At 37.7% G+C, this 21000-nt stretch overlaps 1 protein-coding gene across 1 annotated transcript in view; it reads right to left on the reverse strand.

Annotated features, from left to right (window-relative positions):
- Positions 1 to 12473, reverse strand: part of LOC135720996 (uncharacterized) — a 62924-nt gene extending 50451 nt beyond the window's left edge. Inside the window, 41 exon segments of the mRNA XM_065243089.2 lie at positions 391 to 519; positions 2411 to 2426; positions 2529 to 2660; positions 2764 to 2859; positions 2949 to 3053; positions 3136 to 3306; positions 3476 to 3601; positions 3699 to 3902; positions 3995 to 4303; positions 4399 to 4523; positions 4609 to 4774; positions 4864 to 5047; positions 5135 to 5331; positions 5418 to 5536; positions 5609 to 5735; positions 5811 to 6200; positions 6285 to 6375; positions 6470 to 6615; positions 6722 to 6898; positions 6982 to 7224; positions 7323 to 7578; positions 7666 to 7802; positions 7880 to 8003; positions 8462 to 8579; positions 8659 to 8746; positions 8836 to 8912; positions 9208 to 9514; positions 9588 to 9758; positions 9847 to 9996; positions 10100 to 10218; positions 10299 to 10437; positions 10573 to 10676; positions 10757 to 10855; positions 10947 to 11010; positions 11093 to 11185; positions 11274 to 11388; positions 11487 to 11514; positions 11601 to 11757; positions 11841 to 11984; positions 12078 to 12284; positions 12421 to 12473. Of these exon segments, the coding sequence (XP_065099161.2) occupies positions 391 to 519; positions 2411 to 2426; positions 2529 to 2660; positions 2764 to 2859; positions 2949 to 3053; positions 3136 to 3306; positions 3476 to 3601; positions 3699 to 3902; positions 3995 to 4303; positions 4399 to 4523; positions 4609 to 4774; positions 4864 to 5047; positions 5135 to 5331; positions 5418 to 5536; positions 5609 to 5735; positions 5811 to 6200; positions 6285 to 6375; positions 6470 to 6615; positions 6722 to 6898; positions 6982 to 7224; positions 7323 to 7578; positions 7666 to 7802; positions 7880 to 8003; positions 8462 to 8579; positions 8659 to 8746; positions 8836 to 8912; positions 9208 to 9514; positions 9588 to 9758; positions 9847 to 9996; positions 10100 to 10218; positions 10299 to 10437; positions 10573 to 10676; positions 10757 to 10855; positions 10947 to 11010; positions 11093 to 11185; positions 11274 to 11388; positions 11487 to 11514; positions 11601 to 11757; positions 11841 to 11984; positions 12078 to 12278 (5944 nt within the window). The 5' untranslated portion in view covers positions 12279 to 12284; positions 12421 to 12473.
- Between the last annotated feature and the right edge of the window lie 8527 nt (positions 12474 to 21000).

Raw genomic sequence — 21000 nt, forward strand, 5'->3', positions numbered from 1 at the left:
CGTCATCCCACCAAGATATATCGTTCAGCTCCTCAAAATGTGGGTTTTAAATGCATATAAACAATCACGATGAGAAATGTCTGAAAACTGTATTAAAGCAGAGATCAGGGAGCTCGTCAAATATCCACTCTGAAGCTGAGATCATTCACCAGAATAGAACTGTGCGTTCACGCGCTTCTTTGTAGTCTTATTATAAACAAAAATGCACGCGAGTTGTTTCTGGAGAGAGGAATAATAAATACTTTGCAAACTTCAGACGCTGCGTAGAAGAGAGGGCGGGACTTTCAACAGGTCACGTGTCTTTCCGGGACCATCAGATGCCGTGTAATCTTGGCAGTGTGAAAGAACAAAAACTCTAACCATTCCGGAAAAATCCAAGATGCATTTTACGTCTATTTTCCGGAATGTCTCTGTGAAAAGGGCTAATGTCTGCACTGATGTCTTCTGCACAACCTCTATCTCCACCAGAATAGACAGTCTTTGTTCCATTCACCATGATCACCACGTCATCTTTATAAACTGAAAGATAAGATTTAGGTAAATGTGTCATTGTCCATCTCACAGTAAAATGAAAATCTATCACACTCCAACTACTGTACCTTAAAATAATAATGAAATTAAATCTACTTAAACAATAAAAATAGTACACAGAAAATGATGCACGTACAACAACAACAACAACAACATGCATATTAGTGCTAATGTACTTTCTTAACATAATACTGCGGTGTGAAAGTATGTTTGCTTCTATTTATAAAACAGTTAGTTCAAGTCCTTTATTCTGATTGGTCAATAGTTGTACCTTACTGCTTACATAAATATATCTGTTTTACACATTTGGTATCAGGGGGTCCCTGCTCCATGCTTCAGAAATACTGGTTATTTTCCACTTTTTTGATCTGGCAATCATCAATGCAGGGATTCAGTACAAGACTGACTGCCAGCTTCAGGGAAAGAAACCATTTAAGTTCATTGAATTCAAATTGCTCCTCGGTAAGCAGTTGATTTCTTGGGGCCAAGACGAAATCTCCAGAGAGTGATGATGACTACACTCCCCCTCGTCAAAAATGGAAACCTCAGCCATGCACCTTCCCGAGCTGATGGATAAAGCACATGCATCAAGGTGTCGCAGATCAGATTGTAAAACCAAACGTATCTTAAGTGTACTAGGTGAAAGGTATTCCTTTGAGGAATTGTTTTTTGAAATATAGCATACACCTTAAATCAGAAATACGTCAAAGTTCCAAAATACACAAACTACACTAGCAGTGATGTGGTAGTTTTAGTCATAATAGTTATGATGCCTTTGGTATTTTCTTATTGTTGTCATGGTTCAGTTTCACATGTACCACATTCTGGTGTCCATTGTAGTGGATACAGGATTTTTTTTTATAAAACCTTTTTTTTAATGTTTTAGTATGCCTCTTCAAACAGTTGGGAAATTGGGAATAAAAGTAATTGGGAAACATTTTTAGGAATTATTAAAATGGTTAATTATTAGGATTTACTACATTTTTGTGGGTTATTTTTCTGTAAAATGAGACAATTTTATCCATTTACTCTTTAAATTCAAGTATGCTCAATTCTGAATAAACCCATAACCCCAACCGATATATGCACAATATGCACCAGAGCTTAAACTATCATTGTTTGTTGCTAAATTAAACAACAATCAGCAAAGGATTATCTGATGTACTGTATACAGCAAATGGCAGGTCTACATCACTTTAATCGTGAAAAAAATTAACTGTAAGGTAAGATAATTAAAACATTTATTGTATGTCCACCTCTTTTGAAGCTCATGATGCTGTAACTATGGTGACCTGGATGCAGGTCATGGAGATGTCTGACGTTGATGCTTGACAGGTTAACTGTGGCTGCTGACAAAAGAGTGGAAAAGTGACAAAGGAAGAAGCAGAGGCTTGAGCGCTCTTGCAGAATAAAAACTTAAATACAGTTTTCCTACACACTTGATTAAGAATGAATGTCACTTGCAAAGTTTTTATGAAAACAAATTTAATAAGGGCCCCTATCTTCTGGAAGGTCAATAGGCAAGTGAATACTTGGGGTCAATCTGTGCACATGGTTGCTGAATGGTATCAGCGCAATGAAAGGAGCCTCTCTTAATTCACATAGGAAAATGCGGTAGTATCATAGTTTATGGGATAAAAAATGCCACTTGAAACATTTCATTAACAAAATGAACTTTGTTGCGAACTTTCTTTAGGGAATAAACATGTATGTAATTTACCGCCTCTAGTTTTATTTTCAGAAAATGAATCTGTTGTATTAAATAAACAACATGGACAGAAAAATAAAAATAGCATTTTTAATGGTCACAAGTAAGAAAACTCAGTACAAGTCACTCATATTATATGCTTGCTTGTAGGTCTTCTGGTGTCCAATCTTCATTCTTCATCTTTACTCTTCAAATTAAGATTCATAAATCGATATTTAATTCATTTAACGTATAAAGACCTCAGAGTGCAGTTACTGAACATTGAATTTTAAAAAAAATTGTTTGTTACCTTCCCAATGTCACGGCTCTTGGCTCTCAGCTTGTTGACCTGGGACTCTGCGATGTCAGCGCGCTCCTGAGCCTCCTCCATCTCATGCTGCACCTTCCTGTACCTGGACAGGTGAGTGTTGGCCTGCTCCTCCTGTCATGGTCACACAAGATGCACGTTTCATCAGACTTCATGTTTTTATGACACTGAAGATTTACAAAAATATAAAGATCACAAAAAGAGATTTTATACTTACAGCTTCCTCAGCTTGACGCTTGTAGGCCTTCACTTTTAGCTGCAGCTTGTCCACCAGATCCTGCAGTCGGGTCACATTCTTCTTGTCTTCTTCAGTCTTTCAATATAAATAGTGTTAATTCTCTGGGTTAAACAATGTATACAAAAATATTAGGTGATAAAGCAACAATCACTGAGTTGTTTTACCTGGTAGGTGAGCTCCTTCACTCTCCTCTCGTATTTGCGCACTCCTTTGACAGCTTCAGCACTACGTCTCTGTTCAGACTCGACTTCAGCCTCCAGCTCACGCACCTTCACAAAAAAGGGTTATAGTTATAATGCAAGAAATCACTGGCATGTTTAGAGTTTAGAGCTCCTAAACATTCAAACCTACCCTGGCCTCCAGTTTCTGGAGCTGTTTCTTTCCACCTTTCATGGCCAGATTTTCAGCCTCATCCAGACGATGCTGCAGGTCTTTGACAGTAACCTCCAAGTTCTTCTTCATCCTCTCCAGGTGAGCACTGGTGTCCTGCTCCTTCTTCAGCTCTTCAGCCATCATTGCTGCCTAAAATAGGAGCAAGTCAAAAGCCTATAGATACAGACACATTCCCTAAAGGATATAATACAATTCTAAAACTAAAGAAAATAGAAAATGCTACAAATTTTACATTTCCAAAGTAGTGCAATGCAATGCAATGAAAATGTGTAAATGCAAAATAATTACAAACACTTACATCAGTGATGGCCTTCTTGGCTTTCTCCTCTGCATTTCTCGCCTCCTGGACTGCATCATCCACCTCACCTTGAACCTGCACCAGATCACTCTCAAGCTTCTTCTTGGTGTTAATAAGACTTGTATTCTGTGAGACATCAGCAGTTTTTAGTCAGAATGTTACAAAAAGTTAGTTATCTTGAAAGTGACATTCTCAAGTTTATTGGTATTGTACATTTTTATACCTGAGAATGCAGCAGTCCCACACGCTCACTGGCATCTACAAGCTCCTGCTCTGCCACTTTGCGGCCTCTCTCTGTTTGCTCCAATGCAGCTCTCAGCTCCTCAATCTCTGCTTGCATCAAGTTATTCCTGCGCTCCACCATGGCAACCTGCTCCTTCATGTCTTCCTGTCCTCTGACGGCTTCATCAAGGTGCAGTTGGGCATCCTGTGGCAGGTTTAGGGAGTCAATATTCATCCTTTATTTTAATTCAGACAAATAAACCTTTCGTGAAGACATTTAACAGAAAAAAACTGTACCTTCAGTTGGCCTTGGACGTTCCTGAGCTGTTTCTGGGCCTCAGCAGCCTGGCGGTTTGCATGGCTCAGCTGGATCTCCATCTCATTGAGATCTCCCTCCATCTTCTTCTTGACTCTCAGGGCATCGTTTCTGCTCCTGACCTCAGCGTCCAAAGTGCTTTGCATGGAATCAATCACTCGTTGGCTGTTCCTCTTGATCTGCTCAATCTCTTCATCTTTCTCAGCAAGCTTTCTGTCAATCTCGCTCTTGACCTGGCTCAGCTCAAGCTGGATACGAATAATCTTGGATTCTTCATGTTCCAGAGTTCCCTGGTAAACAATAGTGGGGTTTATTAACATACTAAAGGAGCTCAATCAAATTTTATTTGACAGTGTGGGTAATAGAATCTTGCAAGTAACTTTACCTCAGCTTCTTCCAGTGCAGTCTGGATCTCTGATTTCTCAGCCTCCACTGTCTTCTTGGCTTTCTCTAACTCATGAATGCTCTTTCCGGTCTCTCCAAGCTGCTCCGTAAGGTCAGAAATCTCCTCTAAAGGTAAAAAACACAGTTGTAAAAAGTTCTGTTTCATGCCAATCTTATTTCTAATCTTGATATTTGAAAAAGTGTCATTTACGTTGCAAATTCTTGTTTTCTCTCTTCAGAGTCTCCAGGTGATCAAGAGCTTCTTCATAAGAGTTCTTCATCTTGAAGAGCTCAGTGCTGAGTGAACGAGCTTCTTTCTGAGCACCTTCTAGCTCAGCCTGACCTTCCTCATACTTCTGTTTCCACTCTGCCAGCACCTGTTATGAAATAAATAAAATAATTACATAGGTCATTTAAAACATATGGATCACAGTTTAGATTTACAGATTGGTCAAGTTTTTCTTACCTTGTCAAAGTTTCTCTGCTTCTTGTCCAGGTTGGCGGCCAAAGCATTTGCTCTCTCCACATCAATCATGAGGTCCTCGACTTCACCCTGCAATCTCTGCTTGGTCTTTTCCAGGGAAGCACACTTAGAGTTCACAGCCTCAATTGATTCTTCGGCATCTTGCAGACGCTGGGCCAATTTTTTCCTGTAAAAGTTGTAGGAAATGGGTTAAATGGTGAAGTCTCATTCATAACAAAAATTTCCTAAAATTTTTTATTTTTAAATGACATACTTGGCTTCCTCAAGCTCCTCAGTGCGCTGGATAGCATCAGTCTCATATTTGGTTCTCCACTGAGCCACCTCACTGTTGGCCTTAGACATTCCACGCTGAAGTTCAGCTTTTGCCTCTTGTTCTTCCTCAAACTGCTCTCTGAGCAAATCACAGTCATGGCGAGCAGACTGGACAGCATGGGCCAGAGCATTCTTGGCCTAAAATCAAACATAAATTTAGCACAATTGAAGGCTCCTGGAATTACTAGAAGAAGAAATACATTTCACCATGTGTAGTGATGTACCTTTACTTCCTCCTCAACGTGTCTCTTGAGTTCTTCAATCTGCTGAGTGAAGGCCTGTTTTCCTCTGGTAAGCTGAGAAACAAGAGCTTCTTTCTCCTCCAGCTGGCGAGCCAGTTCACCTGTTCATTTGCTTTAGATTAATAATTCTATTGAACAGTTTTATTTGGAACAGAAATTGGTTGTGCACTAACCATTCTCAGTGGCAAGTCTTGCTCTTTGGGCACTCGTGTCATTGAGCTGGCGAACATTTTCATCGTTCTTGGACCTTATTTCACTCAGTTGGTCTTCAAGGGTGCGGCACATCTTCTCTAAATTAGCCTAACAAAATACAATGTTTTACACATGATGTCTCACTGTGCATTTTCATTTAATGATCCCTTTAGTTGTGATTACCTTCGATTTGGCCACTGCCTCCATGTTGCTTGATAGGTCATCAATCTCCATCTTGTATTCACTCTTCTCCTTCTCCAGCTTTTGCTTGACACGCTGGAGGTTGTCGATCTGTTCTCCGAGCTCGGCCACGCTGTCTGCCTGCTTCTTTCTGAGAGCGGCCGCTGTAGCCTCATGTTGTAAGGTGGACTCTTCCAGATCACGACGCAACTTCTGGAATTCTGCTTCACGTTTCTTGTTCATCTCAATCTGGGCAGCAGTGGCACCACCAGCTTCCTCAAGCCTCTCACTAATTTCTTCAAGTTCCCTGGAGAGATCAGCTCTCTGCTTCTCCACTTTAGCACGAGCAGCTCGCTCTGCCTCGATTTCCTCCTCCAGCTCCTCAATGCGGGCCTATTTAAAAAAAACACATTTAGTTTATCATACTGGTCATGTGAATTATCTCAGCTAGGTACTTCATAATATAATATACTTTACCTGAAGTTCTTTGATCTTTTTCTGAAGCTGTGCCCCCAAAGACTGTTCATCTTCAATCTTGCTGAGAAGCTGACTTATCTCAAAGTCTTTCCTGTTTTAAAATAAAATGTTATGTAAAATGTGCAATGGAAAATTACTGATACAATGACAACTTCAGATGATAATACTGATGAAATCTATCATACTTTTTGATCTTTTCGTCTGATTGCTGTTTGTCATTTTCCAGGTCCATTATAGATTCCTGGGTGAGCTTCAGATCACCCTCAAGCTTTCTCTTTGCTCTCTCAAGGTCCATACGGAGCTTCTTCTCTTGCTCCAGTGAACCCTCAAGCTAAAGTTACAAAAAAGAGTGCATGAAAATCTAACACACAGCAACAGAACAAATGAAATAATCTCCTCATTTATTATTAGCCTTATTCTCATGTCAAACATCTTACATCATCCACTTGCTGCTCAAGTTTTGTCTTGGCTTTAGTCAGAGTGTTGACTTTGTCTTCCTCTGCCTGAAGGTCATCAAGGGTTTGCTGGTGTGCCTCTTGAAGGGCTTTCTTCTCTTTGGTCAACTTGGCAATACTCTCATCCTGAGAGGCCATCTCCTCAGTCAGGTTTTTCACCTAAATTCAAAGCATTGTTCAGTGTTTTTATACTCAAGTATAAACACATGAGCTGTGTTAAGAAGATGTGATTAAATGTGAACCTTGTTTTCAGTTGCATGTTTCTCCTTTTCCACTTTGGCCAAGGTGAGCTCCAGGTCATCAATATCTTTCTTCAGTTCAGAGCATTCATCTTCTAGTTTCCTCTTCTTAGCAGTCAGTTCAGCATTGATCTCCTCCTCATCCTCCAATCTCTCAGTTGTCTCTTTAAGTTTGGCCTCAAGCTGAATCTTGCTTTTGATAAGACCTTCACATCTCTCCTCAGCATCAGAGAGATTGTCAGATTCCTATTGATTGGGATGGATACAAGGTTAATTACTTGAAGTTTTTAAAGCTTTGCCTTTGAGATCCATGATTATTTTGCTTTAACAACTGTAATACTCACAGATGCTACTTGCAGTTGAAGATCATTTTTCTCCTGCAGGAGTGACACCATTTTCTCCTCAAGCTCCTTCTTTTTCGCTAGGGCCTTTGTTAGATCCTCCTTCATTTTCTCATAATTCTCCTTCATGGCTGCCATTTCTTTCTCTGTCTCTGCACTCTTCAGAAGAGGTTTGATCTTGAAGTAAAGCTTCATCCATGGCCAGTGTTTCACATTCATGAATGAACGGATGTTGTATTGAATGGAATAAATTGATTCTCTGCATTGAACATAAAATGATCTTTCACTCTTTGAAACCATTTCATTTTATTTGTATTTCAAACACTTTTGTTTAAGTACATTGTACCTCCTTTCCATCATTTTGACAAACTCCTTCCTCATGACAAATCCACGACAACGAGCCTGTGTCATGGTTACCAGTGCTGCTAGTTTGTCATCTCTCAATTCTTCAAGAGTACCCAGCAGACCAGCTTTAAAGAACACCTAAACAATATTTAAAAAAGATTTAAGTGCTATAAATCTTTTTTTATGCAGATTTTACCTCAGGACATTTGGATTACCTTGGTGTGTCCAAATTTATACTGTGTGTGGTCAATATCAATAGAGCCCAAAAGTTTCTCTGAGGCCTTTTTGTTGTCAATGAACTGTCCCTCAGGGATGACACTAGCATTTAATACTTTGTATCTGGAGGACAATCAGGGATAAATTATGTTTTTGTTAAAACAAAGCAAAGATGACAAGATGATGGTATATCATATGAAGCTTAACTGGTGAAAAGATTATATGTTGAGTAGGGCGGTCATTCTTGCCAGTTCCGCCGGACACGTCCCGAACATGTTTTCGAGTGCGTTCTCCGGAGGTCGCGTTGCTCGACTGCATACGTCATCAAGGTTTTCACATTTCAGTTAAAATACATTAGAAAATTAAGATTTATTTATTTTAAGACAAACAATCATTGTAGTTTCATTCTTACCTTGAAATGTAACGGTTGCTTTTCTGAAATTGAACCCGAAATATTAAACCTTGATGATGTATGCGGTCACCCAACGCGACTTCCGGAGAACGCACCCAAAAACATGTTCGGGACGTGTCCAACGGAACTGGCACAAATGGCCACCCTTATGTTGAGATATTTAAAGTACCTCTGCTTGAAGTCACCATAGAGGATTCTGCTGGGAAAACCTTTCCTGCAGATTCTGATACCCTCCAGCACACCATTACACCTCAGCTGATGAATAACCAGGTGGTTCTCCATCAGACCTGGAACAAAGACATTAATATGGATGAAAAGATATTTTAAAACAATAGATACATTTAACAATTTAGAAAAAATGTTTACCTGGAGTCTTGGACTCATTAGGAATCAAGCAACGCACAAAGTGAGGGTGAGTGCTCCTCAGGTTACTCATCAGCTTGCCCAAATTCTCCTGTAAATTTGTTTATTTCATTAGAGATTAGTTTGTTTTTTATTGTAATGAACTTTACTTTCTATATAACAAAGAGATTCGCCTCATACCCTAAACAGTGCAGACACTGTCTGGAAGGAACCACCCTTCTTTTTGCCTCCTTTTTTTCCACCAGCGCCACCATCAGCTAAGGATGAATAAGGGTTAAGGTTTACTTTTCAATGACAGAACACTTATACCCAGGTAAAAAGTACACTTCCATAAAATACTTTGTGTATTTTCACATACTAATTGTGTACTTAATATACTTTAAAATATTCTTTAGTACTTTTTAAGATAATCTTAAGAATATCTAAGTGTCATGACGGTGAATTAAAATCTGCTAAAATGTATTTAAAAAACATAGGCACACTTAGATGTCCTTAAGATTATCTCAAGAAGTACTAAAGAATAATTTTTTAATATTTATCAGTTAAATATACCTTCGGCAGATGCATGAGCAGCATACAGGAAGGCCAGAAGTTTGACTGATGACTTCTGATAGAGTTGCACAACAGAGTCATTCAGTGGATCCTTGTTCTTGTCCAACCAGCCAGTAATGTTATAGTCAACAGTGCCGGCGTAGTGCACCAGAGAGAAGTGAGCTTCTGCCTTGCCTTTGGCAGGTTTGGGCTTCTGGAAGGCTGGAGTTTTGCCAAGATGCTGATCGTGCAGCTTGTTTTTGAAGCTTGTGTCTGTGGCTTTGGGGAACATGCACTCCTCTTCAAGGATGGAGAAGATGCCCATTGGCTGGTGGAGAAAATACTCAAGCTTAAGCACAAGTACAAAATATTTAAAACATTTGTCAAGCCTTTATTTTTACCTTCTCAATAAGCTCAATGCAGGCAGCCAAGTCCATTCCAAAGTCAATAAACTCCCATTCAATGCCTTCTTTCTTGTACTCCTCTTGCTCCAGCACAAACATGTGATGATTAAAAAACTGTTGCAGTTTCTCGTTGGTGAAGTTGATGCAGAGCTGCTCCAAGCTGTTGTACTGACATTTCAACACAAGCAAATTCTCCCTCTTATATCTTTACATTTATATCTTGATTCTTAGAAACGTATTAGTAATCGATGCTTACATCAAATATCTCAAATCCAGCGATGTCCAGCACACCAATGAAGAATTGTCTGGGCTGCTTTGTGTCCAACATCTCATTGATACGGATGACCATCCACAAGAACATTTTTTCATAAACTGACTTGCACAGAGCGCTGACTGCATTATTCACCTGTGAAAGAGTGTATAGAGGTCATGAGTTTTGTTTTAGAGTTTTATTAAGATGATTTTAGAGTTTGTTTGTTTGTTCAGTAGAGAATGATTGTGTTCATCACCTGTGGTACAGTTTGGCCTTTGGTAACAAACTCATTTCCGACCTTTACTCTGGGGTAACACAGAGCTTTTAACATGTCTGCAGAGTTCAGGCCCATGAGGTAGGCGATTTTATCAGCCACTAAAGAAGCAGAGATTTCCAGATAACAATCAGTATATGAATGTTCATATAGTAATGAGAATAATCTCTGTTTATCTCACCCTCAGTGCCATCAGGTTCAGCCTGCTCCTCTCTCTGCTTCTGCTTGAACTTCATGTTGCCATGATGAATCACAGCACCTGTCAGCTTGTAGATGCCTATTTTCTCCTCAGCAGTGAAGCCCAGAATGTCAATAGCAGTCTGTTTTGAAAAGTTAACACGACATTTTAGAGCAAAGAGATGTGTTCTATATCATGCAGTATGTTTTATCCATTATTTCTGCTCATAAATATATCATAAGCAGTCAAAGAATAAAGCCTGTTGTCCACCACGTACATCTGTGGCAATGAACTCTTCCACATCATCGATACTCTTGACAGTGATTTCACCCTGGCTGATCATTGGATAGTCATAAGGATTGGTGGTGATGAGCAAGGCCTCTGCAAAGAATTAATGCCTTTATTAACACTGCTCTTAGACATTGGCTTTTATGAATCACACACTACTGTAGATTTCTTACCGAGCAGTTCTGGTTTGTGTCCAGTCATGAGCTGGTAGAAGATGTGGTAGCTCCTCTCAGCAGACAGCTGGAATGTTACTCTTGACTTTTCCAGCAGATCTTTAAAGAGAAACAATGGCTTTTAATCACTAATGCACATGTTGGTCCAACAAAAAAACATGTAGGTTTGGTCGAGAACACTGAGACTCACAAGTTTCAATATCAGCTGAGGCCAGTTTCCCAGTTGTCCCAAAGTGAATCCTGATGAATTTACCCTAAAACATTTGAGGACACCTTTGAATCTCTGCCATCTTGAAAAGGTATAACACAAATGATAATGCATTACACCAGACTTACAAAACGAGACGAGTTGTCGTTCCTTATAGTCTTGGCATTACCATAAGCCTCCAGCAGGGGGTTGGCTGCGATGATTTGATCCTCCAGTGAGCCCTGCATATAAGATTGGTAATATTAGATCAGTAATGAGGTAAATCAATCAATATTGTAGTCCATATGTAATCTATATGATTTTGCTAACCTGCATTTTTCCAGGAACAGGTTCTGCCTTCTTTGCTCCAGACATTGCACCAACGGTTGCAAAGTACTGAATGACACGCTTTGTGTTCACAGTCTTTCCTGCACCAGATTCTCCACTGGAGGTTCAAACAAGATTTTTATTCACAAAAACTCTATGCGTTTTTAAATATAACATTTATAAGAAAGTTAATTGAAGAAAAGGAAATGTACTTACGTAATCAGAACAGACTGGTTCTCACGATCTGAAATAAAACCATGGAGTATTTGTAGTGTTTAGAGTCCCATTTGTTTTACAAAATCTCATTAGTAAATATCTGAATCCACTTACCGGTGAGCATGAACTGGTAGGCGTTGTCAGAGATGGAAAAGATGTGGGGTGGAGCTTCAATCCTCTTTTTGCCTCTGTAACCGTTCACAACAACTGCATCGTACACTGGCAGCCATTTGTATGGATTGACAGTGACGCAGAACAAACCAGAGTAGGTCTGGAATGGGGATGAAGATCCAATGTGTTACAGTTTAACATCGACCTCATCACAGGTATTAAAAGTGATGTTGTTAGACTTACATAGATCATCCATGCTGCGTAACGCTCTTTGAGATTATACAGCACAGCAGGCTCATTGAGGTGGGTCATCATGGCCATGTCCTCAATTTTGTCAAACTTGGGTGGATTCATGGGAAAGATTTGATCGTCTTTGACAGTGAGAGTCTGATAATAAACAATAGCAGTTATCAGGATTGACTCAAAATTTTAGAAACATGACATAATTCCTCAAGATCACAATTAATAGTTTGAACTTACCTTCCCACTATGAGTTTTGACGGTAGCTTTGCCACCCTCTTTACTAACAAGAGTACCCTTCAGGTACATCTCATCTGTATCAGTTACAAAGTATGCTGTTTTGGCATCAAATGGGGCAGTCTGAGCCTCAATCCTCTCTTTCTCTGGTTTGCGGAGGAAAACGGCCGCAGGGCCAAAACACTCCATCTCACCGTCTCCCATGATGACCTTTTGTGTTAAACACATTGAGGACAGTGATTAGTTGGGTGTAGTTCTCACAATAGTTCTCTTTAGTATTAAACCTCCTACAGTTCATGTAGTAGTTTTTCGCCAATTATGCACTATATTATAAAGTTTTTCTCACTTTGTTGCTTGACTCTCAAGGCCAGAAACGTCTGGAATGACTTCCTGTGGATTCTGTAAAAAACACAGTGTCAGAGTGTTTTGAGAATCACTTCCAACATTCACATCAATCTTGATATCTCAATGCAATACAATGTAGTTGCCTCTGCTGAGTCTTGGCTCACTTACCTTCACTGGGTGCTTGGCAGACCTTCAGAGAGACCGAGACGTCTGCTTTTATAAGGACTTGAGTGTTTCCATCAACTGCATTGCCTTTCTCTATTTGGTTATAATGGGTTGGGTTTTACTGTCTATATATGACAATGTTACACTCATGTTTCTAATAACATGTGCATTGGTATTTTTATCCTAATGGGGGACAGCTGACTGACTGATGAGTGACTATTGTAGTTTCTGTGTTTAAATGACATTGTGATGTTACACCTACAGTAAATTAAACAGCCGCTCTGGTTCAAACAAAAACAATGTAAGAACAGAATTTAGCAATTAAAAATCAATTGTCAGTGAGTCCGTTTTAGTTGCTTTATGCTGTAAAAATAGACATATAATAGTTTATAATCTTATAGTATGGGTAAAAGTCTTTTAAATTATTTGTGAAAACGCCAACAATATAAGGAGGATGGGGAGAATTAAAATGGCAAGTTGTGACCAATTACATGTCTGCATGTCCCTCAATGTGTCAAGGGTATTTAATAAAAGTCTGAAGACAAGCAGATAAATTTTCCAATAAATGCTTAACTTGATCATGTATTGATATATAATATAACATTATATATATATATATATATAATTCAAGATTGGGTCTTAATTGATTTATTGGTAAGACTTTACTGTTTGATAGTAATTATGAGGAGGTGTATTCTTATGTTTTCTGGTCCAATTTAATGGGGGGATGATTAATTTAATTGATATGATAACACTAAGAAGTCAATTTTATAAAGTTAATGATACAATGACAATTAAGTTTACTATTAATATTATTAAATATGATCATAAATAGTCTGTGTAATGGAATAAAATGAGCCTTATGTATAGTTTTGCAAGTTTTGTGACTACTGGACAAGTAACATGTAACAAGATACAAGATTTTTTCACATATAGCTGTAATAAAATGTAGATCTGGTATAGACCTACTCTATAGAAAATATGTATATAAATTAACGTTAAATAAAAAGAAATCAGAAATTAAATTAGAGACTGAAAATGTATCTAAATTAAATAAAGTTATGAAAAAATCGACAGTTGAATTAAGAGAAAAGAGATTGGGGTAGGCTTTTGTGTTGTGTTGTACAAAAAAAAACACAAACGTAAAGTGCAATGTAGCACTAAACATTTATTCCGTTAACTAAGCTTAAATCAAATTTAATTTTGCACAAAATAAGTTCTCCTTGGTTCTCCTTAATGGTGGCAACAGTTAATCTAACTGGAATTTCATCAATGCACAAGTGGCGAAGCTGTGGAGGAGCTGTCAAACAACCCTGGGATTCAGTTACACACCATTTGCAAGCTTAGCAGGTTTGTAAATAAGTCCAATCAAACAAGGCAGTCAAGTAAAATTGCTTGTGGTATGAGAACACATGCAGATGAAAACAATTCAAATATAGAGGCTCAGTCATGAATACGGTCAGTTAAGATGGTTTCAGTCCATCAGTCCTCAGTGATACCTGCCCTTAAGAAAATTAACCATGGTTTTAGTACAGTTAAAAATAAAAAACCACGGTAACCACATAATAACCATGGTTTTGACAACTACGGTTTTCAAAAACCATAGTTAAACCATGGTTGGTGTAGTAAAACCATACTTTTGCTGATAGTAATCAATACACCCAAAAAAACATGGTTACTACACTTTTACCACAATAAAACGATGGTTAATGTTTGTAAGGGTGTGTTCAGTAATCAAAGGTGCACGCATTTATAGTTTTGTGCCTATGAAGTGTTCAGCAAAAGCCTAAAAAGCCGACAACAGTGAAGGGTAAAAGAAAAAAATGACAAATTTGGATTAGCATGCATTCCATGTATGGTGTCGTGTCCGTCGGGTATTTACTTTAATAGCTCGACTTGTCATTTGGCATTGGTCCACAGGCATGATGGGCCTGGATTAGCTGCGGGGGAGAGTCCACATGCCTCTGGTATAAAGTTGCAGCAGCAACAGCATTTTTATTAATAACCTATATCAAAGAAGTGAGTGCACGAGCTCATGATCTTGATTTCCATCGCAAGAGTCTGTTGACAGAAGTAGCAGTTTGCACCAAATGTGAACTCATAGACCTGATGTAGTATTCTCTCTTTTAAGAATCACGATGTTGTGACGTTACGATGAATCACGTCTATCGATCCTGTACCTGTAAAAACTCCTATGGTAGGTGCCTATCTGTTAATTACTCCAATCTTTCGTATTTTACTAAACATCACAATCTCACACGGTATATGTGAATCGCCAATAACAATATTCAAAAACACAATATAAATGAAAGCGAGTTAGTAAATCTATACTTGAATAAAACAATATAATATCAGCAATATTAATCAATTGAAATGTTTTTAATCTGCAACAAGTCCTGCAGTTCATATTATGAATAATTTCATATTTCTTCCCAGTTATCTTTACAAATTCTTGACAGACTAAAAAAGGGAAAGAGTGAAACAAGGAGCCCAACCCCATATAGAAGGTGGCTGTGTTTAATTATAGCTCCTTCATCTCACACATTTTCCTATAGGAAACTATATCTGTTTCGGCAGAGGTGTGAATCTTGACAGAATAGTAAGACAAATGCAGAGAAGATCCTATAAGCCTCATGGAATGTCTCATGAACAGCTGTTGCCAGTCTAGAGGTAAAGATGCATACAAATATAGACCATGACTGAGACTCATTCATCAGTTTTCTACTTTTTTTGAACGGGATGATTATTAGCATATACACGGCCACCTGACAGGGCACTTTAAATGATATCACATAGCAATTGTGTTGTTTTGCATGTGTTTTTGAATGTAAATTCTAAAAAATTACTGAACAGCTTTGTTATTATTTTACTGTGATGAGATGAATGTATGTGGTGCTACAAATTCAGATAATGACCTTCACATTGACCTTCACAAAAGCTTTACTTACATCCACCAAAGTCACTGCAGGACTTTCTTGCCACTGTTGCAGATTAAAAACATTTCAATTTATTAATATTGCTGATTTATATTGTTTTATTCAAGTATAGATTTACTAACTCGCTTTCATTTATATTGTGTTTTTGAATATTGTTTTCATGTCAGAATTTTGAATGAATGCCCTAAAGACTTTTATGATCATTTACGGAGGCACTACACAACAAAATGAGAAAATTAAAAAAAAAACAGAAATAAAGTGATATTCTCAGATCTCAGACTGATATTTGGTATGTCCAATTCTGAGATACATATGTCCATCATCTTTCAGACGAACACATTTGGAGTTATTTTAGTAAATGTCCTTGATCAGGAATCAGGGAAGAACTTCTGACTTAAAGCCCCCCAAAAAAGTGCATTCATCCTTCACAGTGGTAATCCACACAGCTCCAAGGGGTTAATAAAGGGCTTCTGCGGTTAATCGATGCGATTGTGTAAGAAAAAATATAGGTTTTTCCAATTTTATAAACTGTAATAACTAGCTTCCAGAGTTTTAGCGTAGCGAGGGTTGGTTGCCATAGGTATGTTGCGCAGTGACTCTTATGAATCGTGTGAGTCCATTGATGAACATATAGAGCTAATACACGCTGAGAGCATTCGGTTAATATCATTATCTCATTTTTGACAATAGGCACTTTTGCATCTGAGCTCCTCAATTATTATAAGTTTACAATGAATGTGAAAATTATCTTTATTCAATATTGCATTATTTGTGCAGACGCCCCTCTCTCTTTCGGTCAGCTGTAATGAAATCTATCTTGCTGCAGACTTTCAACAATTTGCTGTAGGTAAATAAATGCAACTAGAAACCTGACAATCAAAAGTCCTGTATGCACTATAACACAGATATCATGTGACTATTAGTAATCCGGCCTAAAAATATTTTGGTTTCTTCTCATTTGAAAGATGATTTTTGTGATTTAAACATTTGTGCCATTTGTATTATTTGGCTTTTGCCTCTGGAATGAAGCTCCTAGATGCTGATTGATGTTGTAACTGGACCATCTGAATCAAACAGAAAACATCTTTCTGGTATCCGACAGGCACCTTAAAGCGTAACTAAACCCCTGGTCAGAGCTTGACTCCACCCACTGGCAATATTTGAAAAATGCAAGAAAAGTGGGCAGATCCCAAGGAGATAGAGGGGACGAACTAAGTGTGTGGTGAGATAGTAACAAGGGCGTGGTGAGCTTGAACCTGCTTACGTCACGAGTCATTTTTTGGACCCACCATGCAATAGGAAAATTCAACTGCAGTAGCCACCGTTCAAACTGAAGAGGGCAGCACATAGACGTTTTTACACCATATATTGCAGTATTGAAACACTTTATATACAAATGTCAAAAAACTTACTAAAATCAATGAACAGCACTAATAAAGCCCCATTCTTACAGATCAGTAAGTAAAAAAAGTTGGTTTAGGGTTTAGTTACGCTTTTAAAGGTGTTTTTTGAAAAAAAAATTTTTGTAGGCAATATACACAATATCTCACTCATCCTTTATGTTACAGTAGATGTTCTAGCAGTACCTCATTTGTTTTTGGATGCCTCTATCTTATCTCCTTCTGCATGTGAGAGAGCCAGTGTAGACTGTTAGCGCCCCATAGCTGTTAAGACTGGGTACATACCGCAAAAATTGTGTGTAGTTTAAGAAAATTAATTCATTTCTTAAATCTTTTTTCCGACTCACCAGTCAGGTCTTCCACAAAAATTTCTGCAATGTTTCATGCACAAAACTCCTTAGGTCAGAAAATGTCAACATTACATTAAGAAATGTATATTTAGGTCTCTGTCTTGAATTTTCAGGTTGGTGAAGTATTATTAATAAAACAATATCAATGGAGATGGGCTCAGAAAGGCAATACGAAGGAATCTGCCTCATGTAAAAAGCATTATGATTGTGAACAAGCAGAAATCTATAAACACATCGTAATGCCTTTAGGTGTCTTCTCATGAAAACAAGTTTTATGTTAAGCGCATTCCCATGAAAGAAAATGAGGAATGTAACTTAATGCATTTAGTGTTTTATTATCACTGTCACATTGAGAATACGCCTAAACTGTAACTTTGCTCGTTGCATTCAGATTCTCCATCATTTGCCTGTTTTATTAATAAGGTAAACATGTAATTTGGTATCTGCTTGTTTAAATCAATCCAAACACGTTAATGTAAAACTATGACATTATTCTCTATAAACATTACGACTTTGTTCTCATAGCATTGAGGGGAGTTATAAAGGACAGGTGCCTCGCTCAAGGACACCTCAGTCACAACCTGCCGGCTGTGAGACTCGAACCGCACTCTCAAACTTTCGGGAAATTTCATCTAACAGAAGGGGGATAATACTTAAAAAGTAACATTTTTTAAACACAGTACACATTTTGGTTTAAAAATATTTATTTATGGATCAAACCACTGTGAGGTTATGTTTCTAAACTTAAAAAGCATTTTTTCTCCCTTTCCATTTGAGTGGTTTTACTACTTACACAAGTATTTAAAGTAGCCTGCATATCTTTATATTATTTATATTTCACATGGTTTTCATGATATTTTAGGGGGACGGACAACCCTCAGATGGCCAGTTTTGACTGTTTGATCAAAATAACATTGGGCTCGTTTTGTTCTTGTTTTTAAGCTTATTTGTCTCGAGGAAGTTCTCAACACTGGTTAGCAGTGTAGTGTAAGTTACCATAGTTTGCTTAAACTAAACCCATACTTACCTGAGTAACGACTAAAAACTGGGCATAAGGCCACAGATGAGTTTGTGATTCAGCTCAGCAGCAGATGGCAGCAATACATCAGTAAAACATGCTTGTGACTAATCTCGACTTGACATACAGATTCATTCAAGATTACATATAATGCAAAAAAAATTTAACACACTGAGAGAATCTAGAGGACACTTAGCACTTTAAGGAAAACATTTAAGGTTAGTAAAAGTCATTTTAGAAATTGTAAGTAATTTTGAGTTGCATCACTAAGTAGGTTCAAATGTAGACATGTTCATATAAACCACGGTTATACTTTCTGATCTCTTTTGATGTTTATCTGATATATTGTGTTGTTCTTGTTAAGGAAATAAAAATAAAATGAAACAAACTTTCTGAATCTCGTGCGTTTGCCTTCTTCTCTTGTGTTTATCGGCGCTGGTTTGGTGCATTTGCGCCTCCTACTGCACTGGAGGAAAATAAAGATTAAAGATCTTCACATCCCTTCATAACTCTGGGGTTTATATTTATTCATATTTCTCTTTGTGTTTTACATTTTATATGATCTGTTTCATTTTCTGAAATGTATATTAATTTACGTTTATGTTTGTTGTGGTTTATTTAAATGGTTGAGAACTGATAAAGTTAATCTTTGCTGATGCAGCTTTAAACACATATGTATTGAATGAAACGTGACCAGACCAGTTTTTTTGTGTGTGTGTTCTGTCGCAGAAATGTCCCCGTTTTACAGCACGTCCCAACAACCAGCAATTACAGTGAAAAAGCCTTTGGAGTACCAGACCGGAGCAATCATGTGATGATTATTTTCACCAGCAGAGGGAGCTGCGAGCTGCATTGATTACTTGATCGCCCTCAAAAGATATAAAAAGAGTCAAAGTTATCGGGTTTAAAGTAATTACTCACGTTAAATTAAAGTAATAAACTAATGTAGTAAATTAGTACTGAGCATTTTGTTTTGTGTTATTCCTTCTGTTCCACGTTTATAATGCTATGAATTCAGCTGAAGTAGTAACTTTAAAGTAACCCTTAATGTCATATCTGTGCATTGTAAAAAGAAAAACAAAAAAATTGATTTACAGAAATGAATTTAATTAGAAACCTAACAACAATATAAAGATGAAAACATTTTGTAATTCATAGATAATAACCAATGAGATTTTAATGAGATTTTAATTATTGAACTAGGACATGGCCTTGGTTTTTATTTGAGAAATCTGATCACCTTAATCTGTAATTATTATTATAAACTGTGAGCTTTAATTATATTATTTCATAAGTTTTGCTATAGCCTTCTTTAGGGACGGTCCTTAAAAACACACTGTGTCTCACTATAGTAGATCACAAAATGATAATAAAAAGTCAAATAAAACTGTCTCAATTTTCCAATAACCTCCCTGTTTGGTTCAAACATCGTCTGTGTGTAAATGTGCATTTGATACATTCAGACTATGAAGCATTGCTAACATTTACACCATCCAGTTCTTTCTCTTCGTGTTGTGTCACTTCAACACATCCAGAGGAAACGGACGACTGCATGTTCAATCCTGTCCACATTCTTGCAGAGCTCTGGTAATGTATTCATGAAGACATACGCAGTGTTAATGATCATTAAACTTCTCTGTGCACTGCAGGGTTATTTCCTTTCAGCTTCAATAATCAGACTTTAACTCTCACTCAAACCAGTTGTGTTTCTTACAGCGAGGCTTTAGAAAGTCAATGAGTATAGCATGACAAAGAAAAAAAAATAAATAGGAACAAGCAGTGAAATAAAATCACAAATAATATTTCAATAAAAAATAAATGAGTTAATAGTGAAAGTTTGAACCCTTTAGACTTTCCCCGTCAGTATTCTGTATCTTGTTCATTTAAAATGAATATATGGCACAATATAATGTCAAAAATAAATGAATAAATACAAGATCGATCCTCTCCTGAATTGAAAGCTTGTGTATAAATGTAATTTGTTGTAAGGGTGCTCAGATAGTGTTTATCCCCAGAAGTGTAAACAATAAAAAGAGCATCATTCAATAGATATCGTGTGAATGGTGTGATGTTAAAATCCTCTATACTTTCACATTCCTCCAGCGAGTCCGGACAGGGCCGACAGTTTTGCGCTTCCTTATATGGTGACATTACCAAACCTACATGTCAAAATATGAACTCACACTGCAACAACTGCATCAGTTATTGCAAAATCTGTGATGAGCGTGTTCAGATGCTGTAAGACGACTCGTAAAGAAGTATACTGGATGTAAGACGCTGGATTTGTCCACTATTCAGATGGAGGCACAGCTGCAGCAAACGTTTAACGTGAAGCTTTGATATATGATGATTTTATACAAAAGGTCTGTATTAAACATCGAGAGTTTTCCTGTGTTGGTTTCTGAGGAGTTTCAGCTTCAGTGGGCGGGGCTAAGACTCTGGGGTGGACCCCGCTCCTCATGCTTTATTGCAAGTGGCTGAATGAATGTTGTACCTGAAACAGGTAAGTGACCAGAGACAAGCTGACGCTGACTTTAGTTGTCTGAACAGATCTTGCTTCTTCTTTCTGCTTCTTCTTTTCATTGTGTAAGAGGGATAACAGTTTCTCTTCTCTATCTGCCAGAAACCAACAGACATTAACAAACTCTTCGTAATGCGTTTGCTTATCCTGAGTATTTTATATTTGCAGGTCATTTGAGTTTGAACCTCTCG

Source organism: Paramisgurnus dabryanus, chromosome 24, assembly GCF_030506205.2.
Source record: "Paramisgurnus dabryanus chromosome 24, PD_genome_1.1, whole genome shotgun sequence".
Lineage (NCBI taxonomy): Eukaryota > Metazoa > Chordata > Actinopteri > Cypriniformes > Cobitidae > Paramisgurnus > Paramisgurnus dabryanus.